Genomic DNA, 24,326 nt, shown 5'->3' on the forward strand with positions numbered 1-24,326 from the left:
ATAGAAATTCATGGGAATAAACCAGGAATTTACTTAACTGAAGATTGGCTCTAAATAGGGAACTTCATACGTATATAAGCGGTGCCTTGAATTCCTAGTGCCCAAACTGCTCTTTCTGAATCATTTTTCCAAGGACCCCATCAAAATCCTAACCCCAATGAAACAATGTCCACACTAAGCAATGGGAATTACTTATTTTTTTTTTAACATTTCAACCTAAATATTCATGACCCGTTTAATGGAAAGGATAATACGACATATCACAGATTTTTATCGGCCCAAAGCCAAGGTAGGAAGGTGTATGACAATATATTGCTAATGCTAATTATTTTGCAGACACCCAAAGCTACGGCTAGCGGACCATAATTTGAGGACCACTGTCATGAATAACAGGAAAAAAACTCAAGGCACGTATTAGGATAGGATTTTTAATTGGAGTTCACACAAGAGCTGTCGTCTGCAGGATGTATATATCAAATCTATACCAGCTGCTGCTGATGTCACTAAAGGTTTTAAGATAGTGTAACATGAAATGAGAGCGCAAAAAGGTGACTTTTTTTTTTTTTTGGAATGTTTTTTTCGCACAAAACTCAATTATGATTTTTTTTTTTTCCCACATAAGGCACGTTAACAATTGTTGCTTTTAAGTCCTGCGGACATGAATATGGATTAGTTCTTGGTTTTTTTTTTTTCATCCACGGCACTACAAATATTAGTATATGACCTCGCAACCCCCTTCATGGCGTCGCTTAGCCCTACTAGGATGACCCCTACTTCCCTGCGGCAAAGTTGACCTAGCCACCGTACTGTCCTTGTAAGTCGGGATGGCACTCAAGTAACTGCGGCGAGGTGGAAGAGGTAATCAATGCCCTCACGTGATGTGGCATCTTACTCCTACAGTGTTAAAAACAAACAAAATGAATCACCTGTAACAGTGCTGCCTCGGTGAGTAGTCGCGTCAACTCTGTTCCCTGGGTGAGTAGTCGAGTCAACTCTGTTCCCTGAAGGGTTAAAATTCCAGACTTCCACGTCATAAATGCACCCGGGCCTCCCTTATGGCAACGAAGAGCTCTTCATCTATCGCCACGTAGCGGCCGATTTTCACGTTTAAGAAGTAGAGCCGGTCACTCGTGAGCCGTGGGTCGTAGCCCTCCCTCTGCAGCCTGGTTTTCTGGATTTTGAAGGTACCTGCGGAGGAAAGTGGAAGAAACGATATAAGACGTGATTCCGAAACGGGAGCTCGTCAGCGCCGGTTTACCCGTGGTGTCGACGCTCGGCGACAGTCTTAGGAACACTGGCCGAGCGTACGGCGGGAGAGCCGCCTGGACCTTCTGCAGGAACGCCTCGCAGTCGAACGTGCCGTCAACATCCGCAACGGCGGCCATGCCCGCCTTCCCTTCGACACCTGAGCACGACGCACAGGAGATCAAGTATTATGAAGCCTTCAATTTATTTCCCAAATTCTCTAGAAAAAAAAACGCGCCTAGTTCATCCAACCCCTCTCCAGTCACTACAGGTGTGCCCCAGGGCTCTGTCCCGGGGCCCCTGCTCTTTATCATCTACCTCTTCCCCCTCATACTCATTTTCCGTACGAGTCTCTTTCATTGCTCCACAGTGGCTACCTTTCCTGAAAACCCAACATCTCCCTTCCACCAGAAGTGTTGTGAGTTGTTATCAAAGGTTGCGTGTTTTGTGGTTGATTTAACTCTTAACAGTGGTTAGCTTCTTTTGACACTTGTGTGACAATTTTCCCTATGACAAAGTTTCCTCATCATGTCTGGGGTCCCTCTAAAAAAAAATGGTTCTAGGTTGAAAATCGGTATCCAATTATACTGTGCGTACTCCACACTCAACTTTATAGACCACTTTAAAAACAACCACCGCTGCAAACAAAGTGCTACACATCAGGTCACAATCAGACATAAAAACAAACATAGTACAATATAATAGGGCAAATATATGTTGCGCTTACCCGGCACCGTCACACCGTACACGGCCACGTCAGTCTGATCCAAGAGGTTGCTAAGTATGCCCTCCACTTCCGTGGTGGACACATTCTCTCCCCGCCAGCGGAAGGTGTCGCCGCTGCGGTCGCGGAAATACATGTAGCCCAATTCGTCCATCACCAAGACGTCGCCTACGGGAGACACAGGAAAATCAAGGCTGTTGCCTCAATAAATAATGTTGTCAATAATGACTATTTTGTATACCTGACAAATAGGCCGAGTCGTTCTTCTTGAAGACATTTTGAGCTATTTTCTTGCTCGTAGCTTCGTGGTTAACGTAACCGTCAAAGCGCCTCAGCGGATCCTGTTGGTTGATGCGGCCAACCAGGAGCCCTGGCTCACCTGGAGAACACAGAGGGCATGCAGTGGGTACCTTTCACGACCATTTACCACAGAAAAGGGAAGAGAAGTATTAGTCACCAGGTTGACAGGGAACACAAAGACCACGGCTATCCCGGACCAGCTCCATGGTGTTCTCGTCCACTTTGACCAGACGGATGGGGTAAATGTTGGGCAGAATGCGACTGTTAAATCCACAGGCGCCCACCTGGAAACAGAAACGTACTTAACTTTCTTAAGTTTGAACAAATAATACAAAACACTGGTGTGAGTGCTGACCTTGCCGTCCAAGTTGGCAATGCTGCAGTTGCACTCGGTCGCTCCGTAGAACTCGCCGATCTGCGCCACGCCGAAACGCTCAGTGAAGGCTTCCCACACGCTTGGACGCAGACCGTTTCCGACCGCCAAGCGAACCTTGTGGGCCTTTTCTGACGGTCGCACCGGCTGAGACAGCAGGTAGCGGCAAATTTCACCAATATACTGGACCACCTACAAGTGAAATGACCGAAGAATTAGGGCTGCAGCTATCGGATCATTTTACAATGGAGTATTCTACTGATTATCCCATAGATTCATTTCAGATAAAAAAAAAAAAAATTGCGTTTTAAACAATAACGCGCATGTGACAATTTTGTCCACTCGAGGTCACCATCATCACAGTCTGCTTTGACATCCGTGTTTTTGAGTGTGTGTGGCAATCCTGGCCCGGTGAGTGACGTGGGCGTCGGCAAATGTTGTTCAGTGGCTAAGTTTGCGTGTTGAGTGATTCAGCGCTGTTGTGATCATCAGCAGCAGCTTGTGTATGAATGTGCCTATTTCATGTTTGTTTTTTTCTTGTCTTGTCTTTACAGTAAAGCAAGTCAAAGTGCTGCGTTTATCCTTAACCACTTGCATTCCAACTAGCGATAGTAGGCTATATTAAATGAGCTAACATCGATACCTTCACTCGGTGATTATTGACGTGCTGTTGCGGTTCACATTTCACTTTATATTCTTTGTTGCCTCTCTGTCCATCTTTAAAACTCATCTTTATTCTTTGGCTTTTGACTCACAAGACCAAGTTTTTAGTGTTTTTTTTGTGTGTTTACTGTTTTTGTTATTAATGTATTGTTTTAACGGTCTTTATTTTTTTTTTTTATGTCTACAGCACTTTGGTTGTTTTAAAGTGCTCTACGAATCAAGTTGAGTTGCGTTGTGTGAAACGATGACAAGAGGCATCACCGCAATGCCTCGTTCATCATGGTAACGAAAACTGGACTTTAGAAGCAAACCATGTCTCCTTTAAATGTAAATCTCTTACAGTGCAGTTGTACTTGATACAATCATCCCAGAAGCGACTCGCGGAGAATTTCTTCTTGACCACGACAGTGAGGCCGTTAATCAGACTCTGGCCGACACCCATGATGTTACCTGGCAGAAAGAGGAAAGCTTACGCATCAGTTGCGCTCCCTAGTCGGGGCGGGGGACAAGTGCTGACAAAGAATAGTCTGTTAAACCTGCAGAGTGATAGAGAGGAAGACAGTCATAGATGATGTCATCCGGGCGCATACGAAAAGCATAATAGCCGAAAGCGGCGATTCTGTAGTACCTGTAGAACACACAGTTGCTCTCAGATGTCCACAGATATATGCTCTACTTTTTTTTTTTTTTTTTTTTAAAGGGAGAACATTCTTGCAAAGGGCAACATACCGACTGTGCACGACAATAGCAGCCTTGGGTAGTCCTGTGGTGCCCGAGGTGTAGATGTAAAACAAACAGTCTGCAGAGGAGAAGACAACCGAGCGTCCAGTTACACAAAAGCAGGAACACGAGCAACAAATAGGGACACCCTCCAAACACTGAGGGTGAGAGCGTGCTTGGAGAGAAAACACAGGAAAAGATGTGAAAGTCTCCGAAAGATCTGACCTTGACTGTCCCTCTGGTGAGCTCGTTTCTAATCCTATCTAATCCTAAAGAGAAACCTCAACATCTCCATCTCTGCCAGGTTCATCTCTGCCTCCTGTCGTGTCTTCAGTGCCACTGCGTCTACGCTGTGCAACATCATGGCTGGCCTCACCACTGTCTTATAAACCTTTCCCGGCTAATCTTCATTCCTCTCCGTTGCAGTGCATGTCTCCGCCTTTCTAAACGCTCACTCCAACTGCTCCCTGCTCTCACTGCAGATCACAATGTCATCTGCCAACATGATGGTCCATGGGGAGTCCAGTCTAAAAATATGCATAGTATACAGTATAAAATATGAATGCGTTAAAATATAAATACTACAGTGGTGTTTTGATATATGAATAAAACACTCAGTAAGACTAACACTTTCCTATCGCAAAGCAATTTGTTTTTTTTAAATACACGGTATATTCTGTTTTATGTTTGACATTAAATTTGGGAGTGGAAATAAACAGATTGATGTTTTAACAGATTTTTTTTAACAATTGTTCACTATCTGCCAAAGTGCTGCTGGTTGTGAAGTAGTAGTATTTTTTTCACCATTCAGTAATATAGTCCACAATACACACTATAGCAAGTCAACAGTCATATACTGAGTAGCGACAGAAATGGCACAGGCAGACACAGAATCTTATTTAAGCCTGGCCTGTTTTGCTATTGAGTTCAATGACATCACACAGTCATCGCATCATACATTTTTGCTCGCAAGTCCCCCCAAAAAATAATTGTCCGAACAACGTTGTGTTTGTCCAAAAAATTGTAAATCGGGTCGCTCATATGAATATCGTGTGCTGAGGTGAGAGCATAGTGCTAGCAAACACACACTAAAGGCATTAATAAATAAATAATAAAAAAAAAAAATATATATATATATATATATATATATATATATATATATATAAAAAAAAAGTATTTGGTTATATGTAGTAAAAATGAATTTATATTTTAAAAATAAAATGTGAAAAATACATTGATACAAAAAACTCATTTACAGAAATAAAAGTAAATACATAAAAATACCAATAATAATACTATAAAAGATATCAAAACAAAACTAAGATGTATTCATTAATAAATAGTAAATAATCATCTAATTCAATACTTCTAAAAATGGAAGACAAAAAGCCGTGCTGTGCTTTACTAACCATTCATGCCTTTATGCTTAACACAAGGTAAAGGGGAGTGCCTTGGTGTGGACGCCAAGATTGGATCCAGGGGCGTCGCACCCAGATAGGCCCCGTGATGACTGCTGAGGTCTCCGGTACAAAACCTCACCATGGACTGACTGAGCGAGGCGCTGATCTCCGAAATGGCTGATATGCAAACAAAGAGCAGAAAAAAAAAAAAACAACAACTTTTTTTAAAAGGAGCTCTCGCTAATTCTTTTATTTAATTTAAATAAAAAAATTATTTCTTACCATCAGCAAGCTCAGCTCCAAACACAACCGCCCGAGACCGAGACACCCCGATGCAGTGCAGGAGGGAGTCCTTGCGGAGGTTGAAGTTGATGAGAGCAGCTTCCACGCCGACCTTGGCCAAGCCCAGCCAAAGCGCCACCTGCAACGGTCGACTCTCCATAAAGAGGGTTACCACGTCTCCAGTGACCCAGCCCTGACTTCTGGCCCAGTTGGCCACTGAGTTGGACAGTTGGTCCAGCTGGGTGAACGTCCATGATTCCCCCGTGGCCTCGTAGATCAGCGCAATCTTGTTCGGGTTGCGTTTCACCGTCTGGGCAAACATGGTGAGGACGTTGCTTCCGTCGCGCATGTAGCGCCACAGAGCCATCTTGACTCTTAGCAGCACGCACAGGCCACTGAGAAAGAGAACAGATGAGGAATTCGTAATACGGTGGTACCTTGATTTATGATCTTTGATCATTTTCAATTTGCTCGGTGGATATTTTAGCTTTGTGTAGTTATGAGAAAGCTTTGAATAATAGATTTAACACGATCAGGATTTTTGGGGCCGCTCACCGATCAGCAAATTTGAATAATCTGAGCATCAATCATATCCAATACATCTACGAATAACTTTTTCATTTACTGTTTAGACTGTGGAACCTTAGATGACAAAACTAATTGGTTCCATGAGCCCCTTTGTAACCAGAAACTGTTTCCCATTGTAAAGAATGGAAAAACTTAAATAAATTAAAATACAAACGGTAGTAATAGCACTATAATTATACGTAGTGTCGACATGTTAGCTTTACAGATGCCAAGTGCGCTTATGCTACTTGATTACAGCAAATTTTAACCACTAATGGCTGTATGTGTCCCTGAATGTAGTATCGAAGCTGAAAAATTTTTTACTTTTTTGATACTTTTGATCATTTTAAAAAGTTTAAACTAGCCTGCTCTAAATGTAAGATTTTGCATGGACTTGCTCCCTCACCTTTGAGTGAGTTTATTATGTTAAGATCCAGCATCAGTGGGAAAAGAACCAGAGCCTTCACTGAGCCTTCAAAGGTACTGTGGTCTGGAATGAGATTCCAATTCAAATAAGAGACGGTACCACTTCAAGCACTTTTGAAGTCAATCTAAAAAAGTGGCGGAAAAGAAGCCAGAAATGTGAGCACTAATTTCTATGTGCCCTCTTGTTATTCTTATTATTATTTTTTGGTTTTGTTTTGTATGTCGCTGGTGTGTCAGTTATATGTGCTAATTTCTTTTTGTCCTTGTCTGACCTGCCAGGGAATGCAGATGGGAAGTAGTCGTTAGCTAATTGCATATTTACATGTAAATGTTCATTAATATGCACTGTCCCTTTTAAATTAAACAAATTACAAAATGTTATTAGCACAGGTTTTTCAGGTTCTTCAAATATTTTCATTTTTTAATTTTAAGTTTGACCCTAAGAAGCTTGCGTAGTTTCACCAGGCGTTGCAATTTATAGCTATGACTTTTCAGAAAGAAATTAAACCTGAACCAAACCCTTATTTTCTAAATATTACTAACTATATTTCTATATAAACAATACATTATTGTTAATATTATCATTATTATTATTACGATGAAAATCTGATGTGCTGAAGAAAAATAAAAAATATTTTTCAAGGTAGCAATTAATTGAGGGTAAATGAGAGGAGCAAAATAAGAATTAGTCCACTTACGTGATATCTCTCTTGGCGGTCCGTGCCGCCACGTAGAAATACTTCCAGCTGCTGGTGCCCAGGTACACCCAGAGTCCCACTAACACACTCCAGGGCCAGGACACCCCAAAAATGCGCAGCAGCCCCATGGAGCCCAGAGAGGCTGACACACTCGCTGCATTGTGCATTCTAAAAGTAGATGGATTAGGTAATATTAGATTAAACGAATGGATGTACAGAACATACACAGACTGACAGAGAGATTGATATAAATGGGATAGATAGATAGATAGATAGATAGATAGATAGATAGATAGATAGATAGATAGATAGATAGATAGATAGATAGATAGATGGGGCACATTTAAGTGACGAATATGTCTACAATAACAGTGAATAAAGAAAGAATGGTACATGTACAGCTCTTGAAAGAGTTTATGCTGAATTTAGGATACACTTTTACTTTTCCCAAAGGTAAAACACTACAATACAATACAGTAGTAATGCAGTACAGGTCACATGTGTTAGCTAAGCCCCAAAAGTCATATGCATCAACTCAACTTACCTCAAGTAAACAGACAAGGAACCTTTCACCCAATAACCTGAACCTGACCGAGTGGGGTCACGGCTCTGTTTCCTGTTCAACTGTTTCCGATTATTAGTGATAAGCGATATTCTTCTGTGCAGGCGTTGCTCTTTTTTTTTTTTTTTTTTTTTTTTAATAGTTGTGACACTTTTGCATGTCGCCGGTTCGCGTGGTTGCAGTACAAAAAAAGACGACTGACACTCCCCGACGTAAGAGTCCCGGAACCAAGTATGCCGTTTACAACCAGGAGTACATCATTTCTGTATCCGGGAAGTTAAACTATATCTAATTAAGCATTTTGAAGTTTTTAGGGTGGTTCTGCCTTTTTTTCTCCCCTCTGTACTCCATGTTGAACAGGGACGTCGCCGATGAAGCCCCGCCCCAGCGTCACGTGAGCGCGACGAAAGGAGACCATCAATTGGCTGACTAAGGTGCTCATCCAACCAATGCGGGGTTCCTATTGGATCATATCATCGACGCCCCTTTACCCTCGAACCAGATTTGCCAGAGGTTTCTGAATGGTACCAATGGAACAGATTACTAAATAGTAAAATGTTGCGTAAATCTGCAGTACATCCTCTGAAACACTCTGCAGTTTCGGCGTATACGCTTGCTGAATAGGAAAACCACCAAGCTTAATGAAATGTAATAAAATGTTAAGCAGCATTTTGGCGAACTATTATCCAAGGTGACTGCGAAAAAAGCATTATTTTTGTCCATATTGGATTTTATTGCCGTAAAATGGACACATTTCCTAAAAAAAGACAAAATCTCACATTTAGTCATTTAAATTAAAATGACAGTTCAAAACACTGTAGCACCTATCATCGCCGAAGATAAAGTTCACCAAATGTGTATGGATTGTTTTATGTTGTATTTTGGGAGAATTACTATCAAATGTCACTCCTAAATCAGAATTAAATGACAAAATACTTGACATTAGATGCTAAAGGTCTCAGTATAACACATTCTTCCCCTGAAAAATAAGACAAAATCATATATAGCAGACCAAAATGCACTAAAGATTTGGGGTGGCATCAATCTTAAACAAACATAGATGGCAAAATGTAAATGTTATAGCTGCAAGTATGGTGATTTGATTTCTGTGTTCTAAAATGTCAATTCAAAACATCATGATGCCCATAATCACATGCAAAGAGCAGTGCAATGTCAGAATCCAAACAATCTAATCACAAATGCAGCAATCATGAAGCACTTACACTTCAAGGAAATGACTCCAGCAAACACAAACACAGGAAACCAGCGTTATAACAACCTGTTGCACCACAATTTCGACATTGCTGGCACATACACTCACATTTTCTCGCCCGACACATGACAAAGACAGCTTTGGAACATACCTGTACCCTTGTGGACTAAGAAAACAAACCCCAGAGTCCAATAATGAGTCCTATGTGGGACATTAGTATACAGCGTGTCCTGCTAATGCACAGAACAAAAAAGTACTGCATTTACAACCTAATTTCCCCCAAACAAGATGGGGCAGTTCTGAAACCGAATAGCATTACGTGTTCCACCAGGTTAACAAGTTCTCCACCACAAGAATGCTTTTCTGTTCAATCACACTTCTGTATATCACACTGCACAGTCAACATTTGGTTGGTTGGCGTTTTCTTTTGTGAGGGTGTCACTGCCTAGCTTGTTTACTTGAGACATTTTTAGCCCTTTACTTGGAAAGCAAGCCAGGAGTGTTTATGTCAGATGATCAGTAATGGCTGTAGGTTATATATTTTTTTCACCCTTCATTTTTAAAGGTCACAAAGATAAAAAAAAATAATAATCTGGAGATACACAAAGCTACAAAATAATCTTGAGGTACATGGATCTTGGCACATGGAATTGCTACTATTTCAGGTTTCAGGCTGTACATTTGCAGCAGGCCAGAATGCTCCCTGTGGTGGGCGGCGCTTTCCAAAAAGCGTCACTCCCCAGAGTTTGTGTGTGAATGGAAGACATAGGCCACAAGCCTTTGGCGCTTGTCTGCAGCTCATAATTTATTATGAAAAAAGAAGCGTAGAGTCAGATGTGGAAATATTTTTCTTCTACGACGGAAAGTTCATTTATCATCATGTCATTTATCGAAACAAACACAAATATACAGTACATCTCAGCGCACCAGGTGAAACAAGAAAACACAATAGACAGTACACAATGAATTGCACTACAGCATAGACAAAGAAATGGTGCAAATCTCTACTATTTCTTCTCAGTTTTTTGGGCAATATTCACACAGCGTAAATAAGTCTGACACACTATACAGAAAAAAATATAAATACATTCATATACTCATTTTCGATTGTTTGGGGTAGTTAGATACAGTACCTGGATTGGCGCACCTGACAGAACAGGTCAGAATTTATTTTTGGTGGGAATCCAATTTTACACATACATGGGAGAAATGAGCATGTTGCACAATTTTTCAACGTAGCCACCAGAACACTGAATTTAAATGACATCATAACGCTTAACATTTCCACATCAGTCGCTGAGAATGCTGTGGCACATTCATAAAGAAGAATACCGCGCTTGATCAATCGACAGACGGCCGGCCAGTGCTTGTGGAGTACACACGCCGAAGAAATGAGAGTTTTTCTCCTCAGATGTGTGACTCTCCTGTGTCCTGGCTGCTCTTGGATGCCTTGGGATGGATGACAGGAAGAAAAAAGACACGCCAATCAGTCACTACTGGACAACTTTATTGCTCGTTCATTATCGGCAAAGGCTGGGCGGATCTGTCAGCAGGATGAAAACGCTTCACCACAATGTGATCTATTGCTCGGGATCGTGTTTTGTCATTTACTCCATTGCAACAGACCACAGGGATGCTTTTTCCCCCCAGTATTTTATTTTCCATTTATGTACTTTTACAATACTATATTTTCATACTTCTCACAGTGTGAAACCTGGCTTGTTTTGCTGAACACAAACTATTACTATGGTTTATGAATAACAACACACGGATATACAAATAAATTGTACTGGTTTATTAGATTATTTCATTCTTCTGTCTGTCGTTGTCACTGGCATAGATATATGAGCAAAGAAACATTGTTTGTAGTAATAAATAATAACATAATTTTCGGATCAATTAAGTCAAGCTGGATAGGTTTTCGTGGCACAGTTGTTGGAAATCACCGTTTTAGATGTTCCTTCACAAGTTTGTATACATGTTGCTATGTAGGCCAATAATTATTAGGAATTATTTTCTTTTTTGCTCATTAATCTATAGATATAAAAATGAATTTTGAGTCAAAACACTATCACACAATGTAACACACCTTTTTGGGGCACTACAACATGTCCAAAAGCTTATCATTTTTTGTTGGGGGAGAAATTTAACAAATTTTAGGGGACTTGGACATGAGCCCTCTTCCACTGCAATACTCACTCAGTAGCAGACCCTGATGAGTCCCCTTCACCAGTTTCAACAATCGACACCAAATTGGGTGTCCATCATAACACGAGACACAAAAAAGTCTCAAGGGCCCATGCTTGAATGGGAAGTCGGCTATTTTGGTTTAAATCTGACATTTTGGGGAATTCCAGCTATAGGGCCCGTACTTCTAGCCGTGAATTCGCCCATATAGGTCCCAATTGGAAGCATCTAACCCGGGCACTACATTTGTGCAGTTTTTTTACCTACTAATGTGGGTGGAGAATGGCGTCAAAGTTCATTGGTCAATTCAATTTATTCGCCTTGAAAACAAAAACGATTATAGACTAGTTCTTACGTGCTGTTTGCTGGAAAATGAGCTGAATTCAGAGTAGCTTTTCTTTGGCGGTGCATTGAATCTGGACAGGAGGTTTCCATACTCGTCCCTCACCTAAAATCCAGAACACAAAGTTTGAAAGAAGTTCAAATGTTGCTCTGATTTGGTTTTGAGTACATCTGACTGATGCTTTTAGTGACTGACCTGCTTGGAGAACAGACAGTGCATCACAAATAGCATGAGGCCCTGGAGGCTGGCAAAGATGGTGAACAGGTAAGACATGACCATGGTGCTTTCCTCAAATTGGAAGCAACCAAAAATCCACGCGGTGCCGAGCACGCACAGTTGGGCCACTGCAGTGACGGTGAAAGCTCTGCAGGGGGCAGCAAAGGAGCGCAGAGGAAGAAATGAGAGGCGTGTGAGAAGCTTCAAAACGCATCTTCTGCGCGATAAACATTTTTAAAAATGAATCATTTACACATGCTGACTCACTTTATTTTTTGCAAGGTGTTCAGGTCAGGATTTAGACTTGAGAATTTCTGCACCAACTTCCACACCGTGATAAGAAAGAAGAAAATGTTGATCTGGAAAGCAACAGGGGGCATATAATGGAAAAGTGACTTTTCCACAAATCCACATGTGTAACAATTTGACACATTTACATACCAACAAACACACCGAGTTTCTGAATGTTTTATGAAATTACTGTGGTACTTACGGCAAGGATGACACAAACCGGGCCCAAAAAACTCCAGATGAATTTCACATTCAACCAACAACTGCAAAACGCACATATAAAAGTGAGCAGAATGAATGTAAACGAATGAAGAGACACCATCACAGTGTATAGTACTCACTATCTCTGGGTGCCGTATCCTTTGGGGTTGACCAAAGCGGAGATGGCGACGATTACGACCGGGACACCGTAGCCGCCCGCCATCATATAGAGGGTCCGGAAATTGGTGTTGAACACGAAGATGACCATTCGGAAGAGCTGCACGCCTTCCAGACACATCCAGCAGAACGCGGCCAAGAAGAAGAAATGCAGCAGGCCGGCAATCACTGCACAGGCACTCTAAAGGATGGACACAGCCAAAGTATTGGACAAGTCAGTTCCATCACATCTTTCCATTTTCTACAGAACTTGTCCTCATTAGGAGCCAATCCCAGCTGACTTTGAGTAAAGTCCCTGAAAACTCAGTCAATGATGGTACGGTCAAGTTGCACAGGAGGGAGGGAATATTTTAAACATGTACTCACCTGGTTCTCTGTCCGAGAAATCCCTACAAGGAAGATGAGGGCGGCGACAAAGAGGCTGATGCACAGGTGCAAGTGGATGGTGGTCCGGGGGCTTTGGATGGAGCGGATGAGCGAGAAGGTCAGGATGCAGATGAGGAGGCAAATCAATGACAGGGACAATCCCACCCAAGTCATGACCTGCAACTCGAACGTCGCCTGAGGAGAAAGGAGCATGAGGAACATCCGCCAGCCTCGGGAGAGAGAGAGAGAGAGAGAGTGATTCCGAATACAGCCCGAGTGTTTACCTCCACGTCATAGACGGCCATGAGCACAGCAAAGGTGCTCAAGTGGTTGCAGGAGCACACGGTGAATCCAGAAGTGGACTCCACCGCCGTGCAGCCGTCGGCAGACCAGCTCCCGTTCCCTTGGGAAGCGTTCCAGAACACACACACGTGACGAGACCCATTTGCCTGGAAAGAAAAAAAGCAGTGTAGTGTACAGTAAGAATATTTGTATGCACCCGGACTTCCTGTATTGCGCGAAGGGATGCAATAATGATGTCATGGAATACAGGAGGATATTCTTATGAGATTTTAGGATTTTTACAAAAAGTACAGTCTAAAAACAGTTGGGTTAAGAAATAACACAATTTTGGGTCAAAATGGAACAATCTACAATTTGGGTCAATTTGACCCAACTTTCTTGGCTGTTTTTGCAGAAAACTAAAAAAATGGGTAGTTTTGTACAAAACAATCCCAAAAAAATGAGCTGTTTTGTACAAAACAATCCCAAAAAAATGAGCTGTTTTGTACAAAACAATGCAAGAAAGTGGGTCAAATTGACCCAATTTGTGTATCGGTCCATTTTTGACCCAAAATTGTGTTTTTTTTTTAACCCAACTGTTTTTAGAGTGGACTGCATTTAGTGGCAAACTGACATCCTAGAATTACATAAAAAAACTGTTTTGAAATAATGCGCATTATGAAACCATGCACAGTAGATAAAAGACTTTCTAAGATTTTGTAACTGCAATATACTGAAATGAGTAATTTTGTTCCTGTTTCTAGAAAAATATTTTTCCAATTTTTTTAACGTGATGAAATCACTCACAAAATAAATTACCTGCCCTCACACACAAACAGCCAGAACATATGATATTGAATGAAAGATTTTAGTAAGATTTGGTCTTTTCTTCACTTATAACCTTAAGAGTTGATAGTTACCTGTGTCAGGTGGCTAAAGGTTAGGATGACTGGCTCTTCCAGGTGATTGGTGTTGGTGTTGGTGACGGAGACGGTCACCACTTTAGAGTTGATGACAAAGCTTTGGTTGGCCTGCCTATTCATCCCACTGTAGACGCCGTCACTGAAGGTTTCTAGGTTTGCAAAGCTGAGCAACGACACACTTGCGAAGCCTGTAACGGTCACAACGTAAGCACAACATTCAAGATGGCGTCTTAATGGAAGCGGTAGTTGGCTGAAGGCGTGAACACCACCTGGGTACTGGGAAGGATCTCCAGAAACTGTTTCCAAATGGATATTCAACATGACTGGCTTAGTTGATAATGTCACGGCTCCGTGAGGTGGCTTGGCTCCTTTGTGGGTTAGCACATCCAGTTCTGAAGACAAACACCGTAAATATGTCTTGGTCAAGGGCCAGTTTCCAGCAATTATTGTTGTTCTTTGTAATTATACTGCCTTAAAGAGAAGTCAATCTTAACATTTTCTTCACAATAATATGTTCTATGCAGCCCCACTAGTCTGAACATGCCATTCTGATAGATATTGGGATTGTAGAATATGAGTTCAGTAGTAAAAAAAAATCTGTTCAAATATCATCCTAGCCTAAAATTAGAGGCGGACCGACATATATTATATACCATTTTTTTTTTACCCCCGGAAAAAAGTCGAATGACGGACGAGGGAAGGGTACCCACGTTGCAGACAGTTGACGAATAACAGATGCTCAATTTGTAGTAAAATGCCCAGCTCTGGAAAGTAGTATGGCTTTTTATCCAATTTCCTACTAAATTTTGAAGAAGCATAAAGTCGCTTTAAAATAAAGTATCCCTACCTGTGTATATGGATGATCTCCTCATTCTGCCGGCTGTAGTAAAAGGTCCTATCAGTCTCAACGCACTCTCTATTAAGTCCAGAAAGATTGACACCTTCCTGTTGTCATTAAGGGCGCCAGTGGACAACAGGTGGTCAATGACCCCCAAAAGTCTCTGAGAAAAAAAAAATCACTTTTGTTAGAATTGAGGTATTCATTTGATAGCATGTTTAATTTTGTGTTGTCTGTCTATCCACCCTACAAAAACGGTATTTTTGAAACTTTAAATGCAAAGTTGAGAGCAGAAATACCCAAACTAGGTCGGGGTCACCCAAGTCTTCTAGATCCTCAGCCTTGGTCAGGTCAACACATCGTCTTTCCAGCTGCATCATCAGCTCATATGCAACGGTGACATTCTAAGCAGGAATCGTTTAAGGACAATTAAACACAAGGAGAGCTTTTGAAGTTCAGTACTTGCGTGTGGAGTTACCTCTTTCAGATCCCCTCTGTCTTTGAACGCATCGCAGTCGAATGCTGAAGACAAGTTTTTTTCAATACATTTTCTTGAACTGAACTAGGATGCTGAAGGGGGGAATCCTACCTGTGCAACGAGCGGCTTTGTTTCCGTAATTGGTAAAGCCTGTGTGGCACGTACAGTAAGGGCCGCTGGCTCCAATGTGGCAGGTTCCATTTCCACAGTGGTTTGTCTCATCAATGGAACACACGGCTAAAGAGAAAACAAACTCAAAATGTCAAAATGTCATTCCTATAGAGACCCTTGAGTAAATGAGCTAAACAAGAGGTGGGGGCGTTATTTATTTAATGTGAACACGGTAATGAAAGTAGAATTGCTTGTATACAAATAGTTGAGACTCCTTTTCCCTATGTGTGTACTGACAGTTGACAACGAGGCGCTGTAAAGCAGCCACGCCGATAGGCTAGCAGAAGGTAAGATGTATTTTGAGAGTGTAGACACAGCTAGCTAGCTAGCTAGCTAACAGCACATTACAGTTGCACCTGATAACCACGGACGTAAACAAAGGGGCTCAAGTTCTTATTTAGTGATGGATGCGTGGACACATGCGGGACCCGAAATGCGTCGCTGGGACCCATTTTAGCCACACCCAAAAATTCAGGAATACTGAAATGATGAAAAACTCTTTAGCGCTATAACTCCACAATTCATTGCTACATAGTCGTTGCACGTTTTCAGCAATTATCTTCAAACATGTACAATGTATTCAGAAACAAACGTAAAACAAAACAAAAAAAACCTCTCTGTTCAACTACTTTTGCCGATGACGCATAGTGACAGGTAGAACAAATCAAATGCTCTCCCATTAGTTGGCAGAAGGTACTTAATTCACCGGTGCATCCACTTTTTGTGACATTTGTGTTTAGTGGGTGTGCGTGAGATTTTCTCGAATGTAAAATATGTGCCATGGCTCAATAAAGGTTGCAAAACACCGTTGTGCGGCGTAACATTAGTCTTGGATTACACACTCAGCACCCGCATGACGTTGCTGACCTTCACACGGCTCTCGAGGTAACGTGAAGTTGTTTCTGCCAGACTTGATTGCGAAGCCGGCGTTGCAGGCGCAGTAATAACTGCCAGCCGTGTTGATGCACGTCGCATTAGGCCCGCAGATATTTTCCTCCAGACACTCATTCACATCTATACAGTGTATGGACAAACATCATCAATCTCTAAACAGGAAAGTCATCCACCAACTTTACGTCCAATTAAGTGCTGCAGCCTCCTACACATGCTAAATGGCCATAACATTAGGCACACCTGCACATAAGAATTTTGAAAATTCAGCATTTCCGTTGTGTCAAAATATTAGAAACAGTACTCTGAAAAAAAAACAAAAAAAACAGTGCATCTTACCATCGCAGTCGGAATTAACATTGACAACGAATCCCTGATTGCAACCACAGTGGTACATTGGACTGGTGTTAATACAAGGTCGCGATCCACAGATTTCTTTGTTCTCCAAACATTCATTTATATCTGAAGAAGAGAAAAAAATGATATAAAATCTGAAACAAGCTGTGAAATTAAACTGAAATGAATGCATATCTTTGAGGAGATGATTTACCGATGCATGTTAAAGATGACTGAGCAGTAAAATTTTTGGACTTCATATGGGTTTGAAAACCCTTGTCACACATGCAGTAGAAGCTGCCATTGGTGTTGTAACACTGTGCATCCTTTCCACATATTGCCATGTTGTCAGGGTAGTCCTCATTGGAGTCGCACTCGTTTTCATCTTTGGGGAAACATTAATTAGATCATTAATTACCTATACAACAATCTATAGTTATATGAAAAACATAAACCACCACTAACAGGACGACTGCAATGCTCTCTCTTAATGTCCAATGTGCTCTTTATTTTTTTCTAATAGATATTCCAAGAGCAATATGTTTATCTGCAGACAACAGATAGCTATAACGGTTCATGAAAAAAAAAAAAAAAAAAAGAAAAGTAAACTGTTGACTAATATTTCCCTGTAGCAATCCAAGGAAGCAATCTTGAAGTATTGGTCAGTTGTTGCTAGGTAGGTTTCATGGGGCACAATCATTTCTGCCCCAGAACTTTTCTTTAAGAAATAGAAAAAAAAAAAATCATACCAATGCAGTCGCCTTTCAAAAAATTAAATCCCTTGGGACACAAGGATTCTGTCAGCGCCAAGATGGCCGACAGGTACAGCGCTGAAAGGGAAAAGATGAGAAATTGCTATCATTATCCATTTCATCACCTCCTCAGTTCATCTTCTCGCGGTTTGCTCAATCAATCTGCAAAACGCGCCCACGGAGATGTCAAATGATACGTTTGACATGGATTAGTGTGGCAGATTCTTTGTCAAAAAGGCAAATGCCCTCATTTCTCCACCCTCGTTTCCTCAGATTGTTCCCATACACGCCGCGTGCGCCATCACTCATGCGCAAGGCCGCTTCCTATGGGCGAGGAAACCTTGACTGGCACTGCGGGTGCAACAGTATATATATAAAACGTTACATCCTCTGCACACTCAATCCTCTGTGGTTGTCGAAAGCGCAGCAGATGAACATCAAGCAACAGGCAGACGGGGAGAAAGAGGCCAATTACGCTGCTTTTCCTTCATAAAAGGAAGCCACACTCACCCTTCGAGGAAGGAGGCCTGTTTAAACACGTACACTATTAGGGCTTCGTGGAAACATTTACAAATGTGGTTTAAATGTTAAAACGCCCGCTATAACTCAAACACTTACTGTCATTTCAATATAATATTAAAAATATAACACTCCAGCTAGTAAGGAGTTCTTGTACGGGAGGTCAAGCCAGAATTTTGCATTTAGAAAGATGATAATTCTCCGTTGTCATAATTCTGATGACAATACATTTACCATTGTGGTTGTGTTTACACATTTTTTGGGATGAAATACCCCATTTGACTTTTTTTCCAAGTGACATGATGTCATGATATTTTTTAGAGGGCTTCGCCTTGTTATTTTCTGCATCAAAAAAAAAATCTGGTTTGTCTTGTCCCTTGTGGGGTTGTAGCCGCTATCAGGCGGATTCAGCATGCGATGAGGTCATGGTATATACATGTCTTTAAAAAAAAAAAAAAAAAAAAGCAGTACACAGAGCCCTCTCTGTGAGTTGTGTAGATGAGAGTTGGTGGATGGAAAGCAGTCACACCTCCTCCCACTTCCCTTTTAGTGTTTTTTGATAGCTGGCTCTATCGCCATTTAGTTCAACTCTAACTAATGAGGCAGCATGGTAAATAATGGTTAGGGGTTCGATTCTCGGCTCTGGCCTTCACGTGTTGCGTTTATGTGTTGCCCTCCCACATTCGAGAAACATTAGTGGCTGTGATTGTGTTTTGTGGTTGTTTGTCTGTATACTGTATAAACATCTACACGCCCTGTCTTTGATTATCACTACCTGTCAAAAAAATGTCTTGTAAATTTGACACACCGCAGAGAAGAGTGTATAGAATGTCTTGAAAAAGAAAAACTGGACGCGGTTACTAGCCGGTTTTACACAGCCTGTTAAAAACAGGAGTTTTCCGGACCACTGTTCTGTATAAAAATCCCTGGCACGGAATGGAAGGATGAAGTTGTCTCACCGATAGACCGCTTTATGGGGTCACATAAAGCTCGAATGACAGCCAATGTAAAGGGGACTGCTGCATTGTGTCTTCTGTTTAATATTTATGCTGTTTGTAATCTATATTACAATTTTGGAATTATGGCCAAAAGATTTATCCTTTGTCTCATCAGACCATATCACATTTCCCCACATATTTGGCAAATATTGTCATAGTCCAAAGCCACCAAGGTTGAATTTTTTGTTTTTACTTCCTGCAATAGCCATGTGTCCCAACACTTTAGTCCATTTAGAATTCAAAACGACTCTGCGGGTCTCATTATGAGGCAGTAAAACCAAATGATTTCACCGAGTCACTCATTAAGAAAAGCAATGATCATCAAAATAAACACACAGTGAAAGATAAGTAAAAACAAAGATATTTGTCTGATTGTAATGTGGTTAATTCCCAGGGTTGTAGTAATGGATTTGCCAGCAAATGAATGAAGCTTTTCCCCCGCACACATGAACAATTCCATTAAAAATATTTATAGCACTGCTCAAGTTAGTTTTAAAACTCAAAGCAGACAGTTTCCCATGGAAGCTTCTGTGTAAGAAAATAGATTTGACTCACCCAGAAGCAGAAGTTTGATCCACCCTACCATGGTGACCAGAGAGACAGTCTCGACTTCTCTTCAGAACCAACTTCTGAGTTTCTGACTCTGACATAAAAGCTTGTGAGGGAGTACTTCCAAGCACATGTGTGGGTGGAGTGAGAAAGTGGGGTGTGTGAGCGAGTGTGTGTTATGCATGAAGTTCTTTTTTCTTTTTTGTATTTGTACACATCATCACGTCAGCCTCTCACTTCCTTCTACATGGTAATTCTCTGTTCGGTTCGGGGGTCATGAGCTGTTTGTACTCTGCGACCTGTCATTGTTTCATGCAGCCCAATGTGATGCTGCGCCCACCCATTGGCAGCGTTATTACGGAGACACGGCTTAACTATGATGATGACATATAAATGGCTTCTGCCTCTGATTGCGACAAAGGGAGACAGTGAAACAATTGGTGCCAAATGTTCAACTTCCCTTCTTTTATTTTCCTAACATTTTCTCATTCGGATTCTCCCTGGAGTATATCTTAATCAAAATGTACAGAACCATAACACACACAAAAAAAAAAAAAACACAAAAGGTGACTTTTAGGACATTTGGGGAAGAAGTCAGAACCAGATTAAAGTGGTCAGGGACTGCTAAAATACATTCTCTGTGAAACTGCCCACACGCCCAAAACTGATATTATGACCTTGCAGTATGTATCCATTTTGCTGCTTTATAATATTGTCAAATACTTTCAGTGGGCTCCTGAGAGTATGATTTTTTTTTTTTTTTCAATTCAATTCTACCTTTTTTTTGGTTGGACATTTGCGGTCCGTAGACTCCAGCCTGTGTGGCCAGTGCTTCACTAGATCCAGTGGATAATATTATAACAGAAATTTTACATTTAATACAGAGCAAGAATTAAGATGCTAAATGTAAAGGCTTGAAAAAAGAAATACTTCCATTGTTCGGATAGTGCTGCTTTGATTGATTGATTTATTGAACATATAAACACAACAAGAAAAACACAAAGAAGACAAAAAACAAAACAAAAAAATCAAAATAAAAGGTCAGTACTCATCGTAATTCTGTAAAGTTTATATGTTCAAGGGGAGTTGGAAGAAGTAAAAAACTTGTCGAGTCCTACCCCTATCTCTGTGTTTTGATGGGAGCCTGTACTCTGTTATTTGCTGAAAAATTCACTTATTTGCTTTTTTTTTTTTGCTCCAGACAAAGTCTAATGTTAAAGTATTGCTTGACGCCATCTAGTGGCATCTTGATGCTAAAGAACTATATTGAAGTGAGGGGAAGAGCTTCATACAGACATTAGCACTATCTAATGCCTGTCCAAATTCTGACCTAATTTGCCATTAAAAGAGCCTATTGGTCATAGCAGATAATTTTCATTTTCCATATCAACGTATGGAGAAGTTATCGTTGAACTCTCAATTATTCTCCCCATATAAATGCCAAACAGAACCTAAAAAATAAACACTATTACCCGCCTTGCAGTTTAAATCAAATGTTTGAATTGTGACATGAAGCGAAGAGGAACCTTCTGATAAGAGGGGGACATGTTCTACTTCTCCATTTGTACCTTCTTGTGAGAGTTTGCCTGCTGCACTTGTTAAGTTTAGGGCAGACCCTATGCAGTCATGTTGTTGTGCAACTGGAGTACACAAAGCAACACGCACATCCTGCGTCTTTCCCCAACTCCGGAGTGACAAGGCCATTTGGAGGCCACGACTCCGCGTCCAGACGCTAACCCACCGTGCCGGCTGGTCATTTTTGGCGTGTGACCGATAGACAGCTGGTCCCCGGGGGGAGGCGGCAGCTTGAAATGTTGCTGACGCAAACACGACCCTAAAAAAAAGGAGGCATGGTGAGCTGTCAGAATTACAGGAAGAATGTTTGCAAAATGACAATTTAAGCACACAAAGGAGCGATTGCGTACGTTTTTGACACAATTACTTAACGAGGCTATTCCATATTGTTAAGCAAGCCACAATTTATATGAGTAATGGCGAAAAAGAAGGATATTTATGCACTGAATAGTCTAATGTCTTGCGAAAAGAAATGACGACCCTGGACATTGCAACCAAAGCATTTTAGGATTTAATAATTTGCGCGTGATTCAGGCACCTTAAAAAAAGCTTCTCTCGGGCAGTTCATGAAGGCCGTGTTACTTTGGATATTCCAGATGGATTGTTGGTGGATTCCGAACATATCCAAACATGGCCTCACTGTCAGCGAGGAGGCGGCATGGTGATGTTTTGGGATGTACTGTAAAAAAGAGGAGTAAGATCAATTTTTCAGTTGTCAATATACAGTATAGCCTATGTATTTTTTTTTTTTACGCTTCACCGGCAGGTGAGTCTCTGCCTGCGCTGTCTATCGTGACCACAAGTCCCTACTTTATAATGTAGAACCCGGTGTAGAATGTCAAAACTGGAAATCATTACCGTTGCAAATTCTGAATGTTTGATGCAGCTTTTGCATTGGATTGTTCAATTGCACCCAAGCAACCATTCAAGGGCTTGTCCTGTTATCTCACCACCTTCTTCCTGCACATACAGAGAGATGGACAACATTTCAGACTGTTTTGTGTCGACTGTGCCTTGTTTCGAAGTTCTCAAACAATGAGGAGGGACCGGCGTGCAAGTCCAGCTGTCTCAACAACTTCCTGACAGATACAGGGCAGAAAAGGGCTCAGGATGGAGACTGAACACGCTCTCGTCTGACGCCCGAGGTCCTCGGTCGCGTTTATTTTCAGACTGGCTGTGCCAAAATACATTTTCAATTGTCATCACAAGAGAAATAATAACCCAAAATTTCCACAACACCATGTGTCACCTAATGAACAGTAGACCCACCAAAAAAGTAAGAACAGTAACAAAAACTGTGGGCGCTGCTGACGGAGGTGTTACATCCTGCCACTGTTCTTGTTTAAATCTGTCGGAGCCAAAAAATAGACTTTCACTCTGTAACTTCCCACTTCTTCTTCTTTTTTTTAAACTGTTTTCAATCTTAATGGAAACTATGAAGCAAAAAAAGTTAAAAAAAAAAAAAAAATCCACTTCCCATTAATGCCTTTGGCTTATTGCCCTTTGCTTCCCATTTTTTCTATCTATCTGTCTGTCTATCTATCTATCTATCTATCTATCTATCTATCTATCTATCTATCTATCTATCTATCTATCTATCTATCTATCTATCTATCTATCTATCTATCTATCTGTCTGTCTGTCTATCTATCTATCTATCTATCTATCTATCTATCTATCTATCTATCTATCTATCTATCTATCTATCTATCTATCTATCTATCTATCTAGCTATCTAGCTATCTATCTAGCTATTTATCTAGTTAGCGTCATATGCGGGTTTAAATACTTTTATTTTGTAATTACAGTGGATCTTTAGATTTGAACTACATTTCCGGTTTTATTGTGGGGGAAAAACTGTCTGTTCTACTTCCGATTATCCTTTAAGTTGTACAACCTAAGACTCGACAAAAATCGCTAGCTCATCATTCTGCTTCTTTTTAAAAATTTATCATTTCAGCGTCATTAAATTTAGTCGTGTCAAAATGCCTGGAATATATTCTGCCAACATTCATCTCGCTCGTACGTAATTTGCTTGACATTTTGTGTTTGGATTGGACACATCTGTAAGAAACCGTAACTCAATTATGTTTTACTCGCACTGTTTATGTTGTCCGTTTTCCCAACATAAGTGCTAAGTATAGTTCGTTCAACAGTAGTAATAAATGGTTTTAGGCGAGGGAAAAAAATGAAAATGAAATAGAAAACTGTTAACTTGAAAATAGTTGGAGATGGTACTTCTGGGCTTAATTGTTAGCACTTGTTGAAGAAGAGTCCAAAATTAAGTGTGCCTATCTATCATGTACTGTTTGAACTATAGTATTTTTTTTCTTCTACTTTTCTACCTCCCATAAGGTTCACGTACCTGGCTTGAGGACACACACCTGACTACTAACTGCTTCATCTGGTAGGTTCCTGGGAAGTGGGGTTCACGTTAGGGCTGTAGCTGTTGAATAATTTAATCAAGTAATTGGATAAAAATCCATTTTCAATGTTAAACAATGATACCAATATAAAATGTGTATGTGTGGCAGATGTGTTGTTTTTGTCCACTTGGGCGCCCCCCCCCCCCCATCCTCACGTTCTTCACTGTAGTATCTGTGACTTAATATGTTTCTTGAAAAGATGGGGCTTGACTTGGTGATTGAAATGTGCGTCAGCGAATGAGAGTGTAGTTATTTGTTGTTAGGTGATGTTAGCCAGACAGTGTGTTGAGTGACTGGGTGTCAATCAATTACGTTTCTTTCTTTTGTTGTAGTTTCTTCCTATTGACGGTTGCGTCTATCCTCGACAACTTGCGAGGGCATTACAATACCTGCTAAAGAGCGGTGGTAGGCTATATTAAATTAGCAAAAAATGTTTACATCGCCTTGTTTTGGAAATTACATTTTTTTTTTTTTTTTCAAAATCAAAATAATGGATGTGAATGGACGCAGTCACAGTGACCTTTTAAGGCAAATATATCTGGCCTGGAGTAGGAGGCTTTGTGCTAACCTGTTACAATATGTGCAAAACGACATTTCCCTCATTTTGTCAAGAATAAATTGTCCTTGCAGAGCG

At 40.9% G+C, this 24,326-nt stretch overlaps 3 protein-coding genes and 1 long non-coding RNA gene across 8 annotated transcripts in view; 1 reads left to right on the forward strand and 3 right to left on the reverse strand.

Annotated features, from left to right (window-relative positions):
• Positions 1 to 414: 414 nt before the first annotated feature.
• Positions 415 to 9,517, reverse strand: slc27a1a (solute carrier family 27 member 1a). 2 transcript variants are annotated; one of them, XM_086055049.1, is made up of 13 exons: positions 9,325 to 9,517; positions 7,399 to 7,566; positions 5,708 to 6,102; positions 5,435 to 5,602; positions 4,035 to 4,104; positions 3,842 to 3,933; positions 3,646 to 3,755; positions 2,625 to 2,834; positions 2,427 to 2,553; positions 2,211 to 2,348; positions 1,973 to 2,137; positions 1,259 to 1,405; positions 415 to 1,188 (listed from the first exon to the last, which is right to left on the reverse strand). In XM_086055049.1, exons 2-13 carry the CDS (start codon positions 7,563 to 7,565, stop codon positions 1,031 to 1,033), a joined length of 1,947 nt encoding a protein of 648 aa, XP_085911175.1. In that variant the 5' UTR covers position 7,566; positions 9,325 to 9,517; the 3' UTR covers positions 415 to 1,030. The 2 variants fall into 2 exon arrangements, with proteins under 2 accessions (XP_085911175.1, XP_085911174.1); XM_086055048.1 differs by lacking the exon at positions 9,325 to 9,517 and adding an exon at positions 7,943 to 8,353.
• Positions 9,518 to 9,958: 441 nt separating this feature from the next.
• On the reverse strand, positions 9,959 to 19,859 carry adgre5a (adhesion G protein-coupled receptor E5a). The gene is made up of 19 exons (XM_086055047.1): positions 19,698 to 19,859; positions 17,623 to 17,703; positions 17,088 to 17,258; positions 16,877 to 16,999; positions 16,514 to 16,660; positions 15,587 to 15,712; positions 15,476 to 15,519; positions 15,297 to 15,401; positions 15,007 to 15,160; positions 14,429 to 14,551; positions 14,157 to 14,347; positions 13,239 to 13,403; positions 12,955 to 13,149; positions 12,552 to 12,769; positions 12,413 to 12,473; positions 12,187 to 12,278; positions 11,899 to 12,067; positions 11,716 to 11,808; positions 9,959 to 10,622 (listed from the first exon to the last, which is right to left on the reverse strand). Exons 1-19 carry the CDS (start codon positions 19,726 to 19,728, stop codon positions 10,581 to 10,583), a joined length of 2,331 nt encoding a protein of 776 aa, XP_085911173.1. The 5' UTR covers positions 19,729 to 19,859; the 3' UTR covers positions 9,959 to 10,580.
• A 935-nt stretch (positions 19,860 to 20,794) lies between these two features.
• On the reverse strand, positions 20,795 to 23,655 carry LOC147134306 (uncharacterized). The gene is made up of 4 exons (XR_015090057.1): positions 23,632 to 23,655; positions 22,125 to 22,226; positions 21,805 to 21,945; positions 20,795 to 21,525 (listed from the first exon to the last, which is right to left on the reverse strand). It is a non-coding gene; the product is annotated as an uncharacterized LOC147134306 (long non-coding RNA).
• adgrl1a (adhesion G protein-coupled receptor L1a) overlaps positions 23,154 to 24,326 on the forward strand; it is a 195,178-nt gene continuing 194,005 nt past the window's right edge. For all 4 annotated transcript variants that reach the window (XM_086055035.1, XM_086055040.1, XM_086055036.1 and 1 more), the window contains exons 1-2: positions 23,154 to 23,288; positions 23,622 to 23,673. The gene's annotated coding sequence lies outside the window, so the exon portion shown is untranslated. The remainder of the gene's footprint in view (positions 23,289 to 23,621; positions 23,674 to 24,326) is intronic.

Source organism: Filicampus tigris, chromosome 16 (assembly GCF_054856515.1).
Source record: "Filicampus tigris isolate MCC_2025a chromosome 16, RoL_Ftig_1.0, whole genome shotgun sequence".
In the NCBI taxonomy this organism is placed as follows: Eukaryota; Metazoa; Chordata; class Actinopteri; order Syngnathiformes; family Syngnathidae; genus Filicampus; species Filicampus tigris.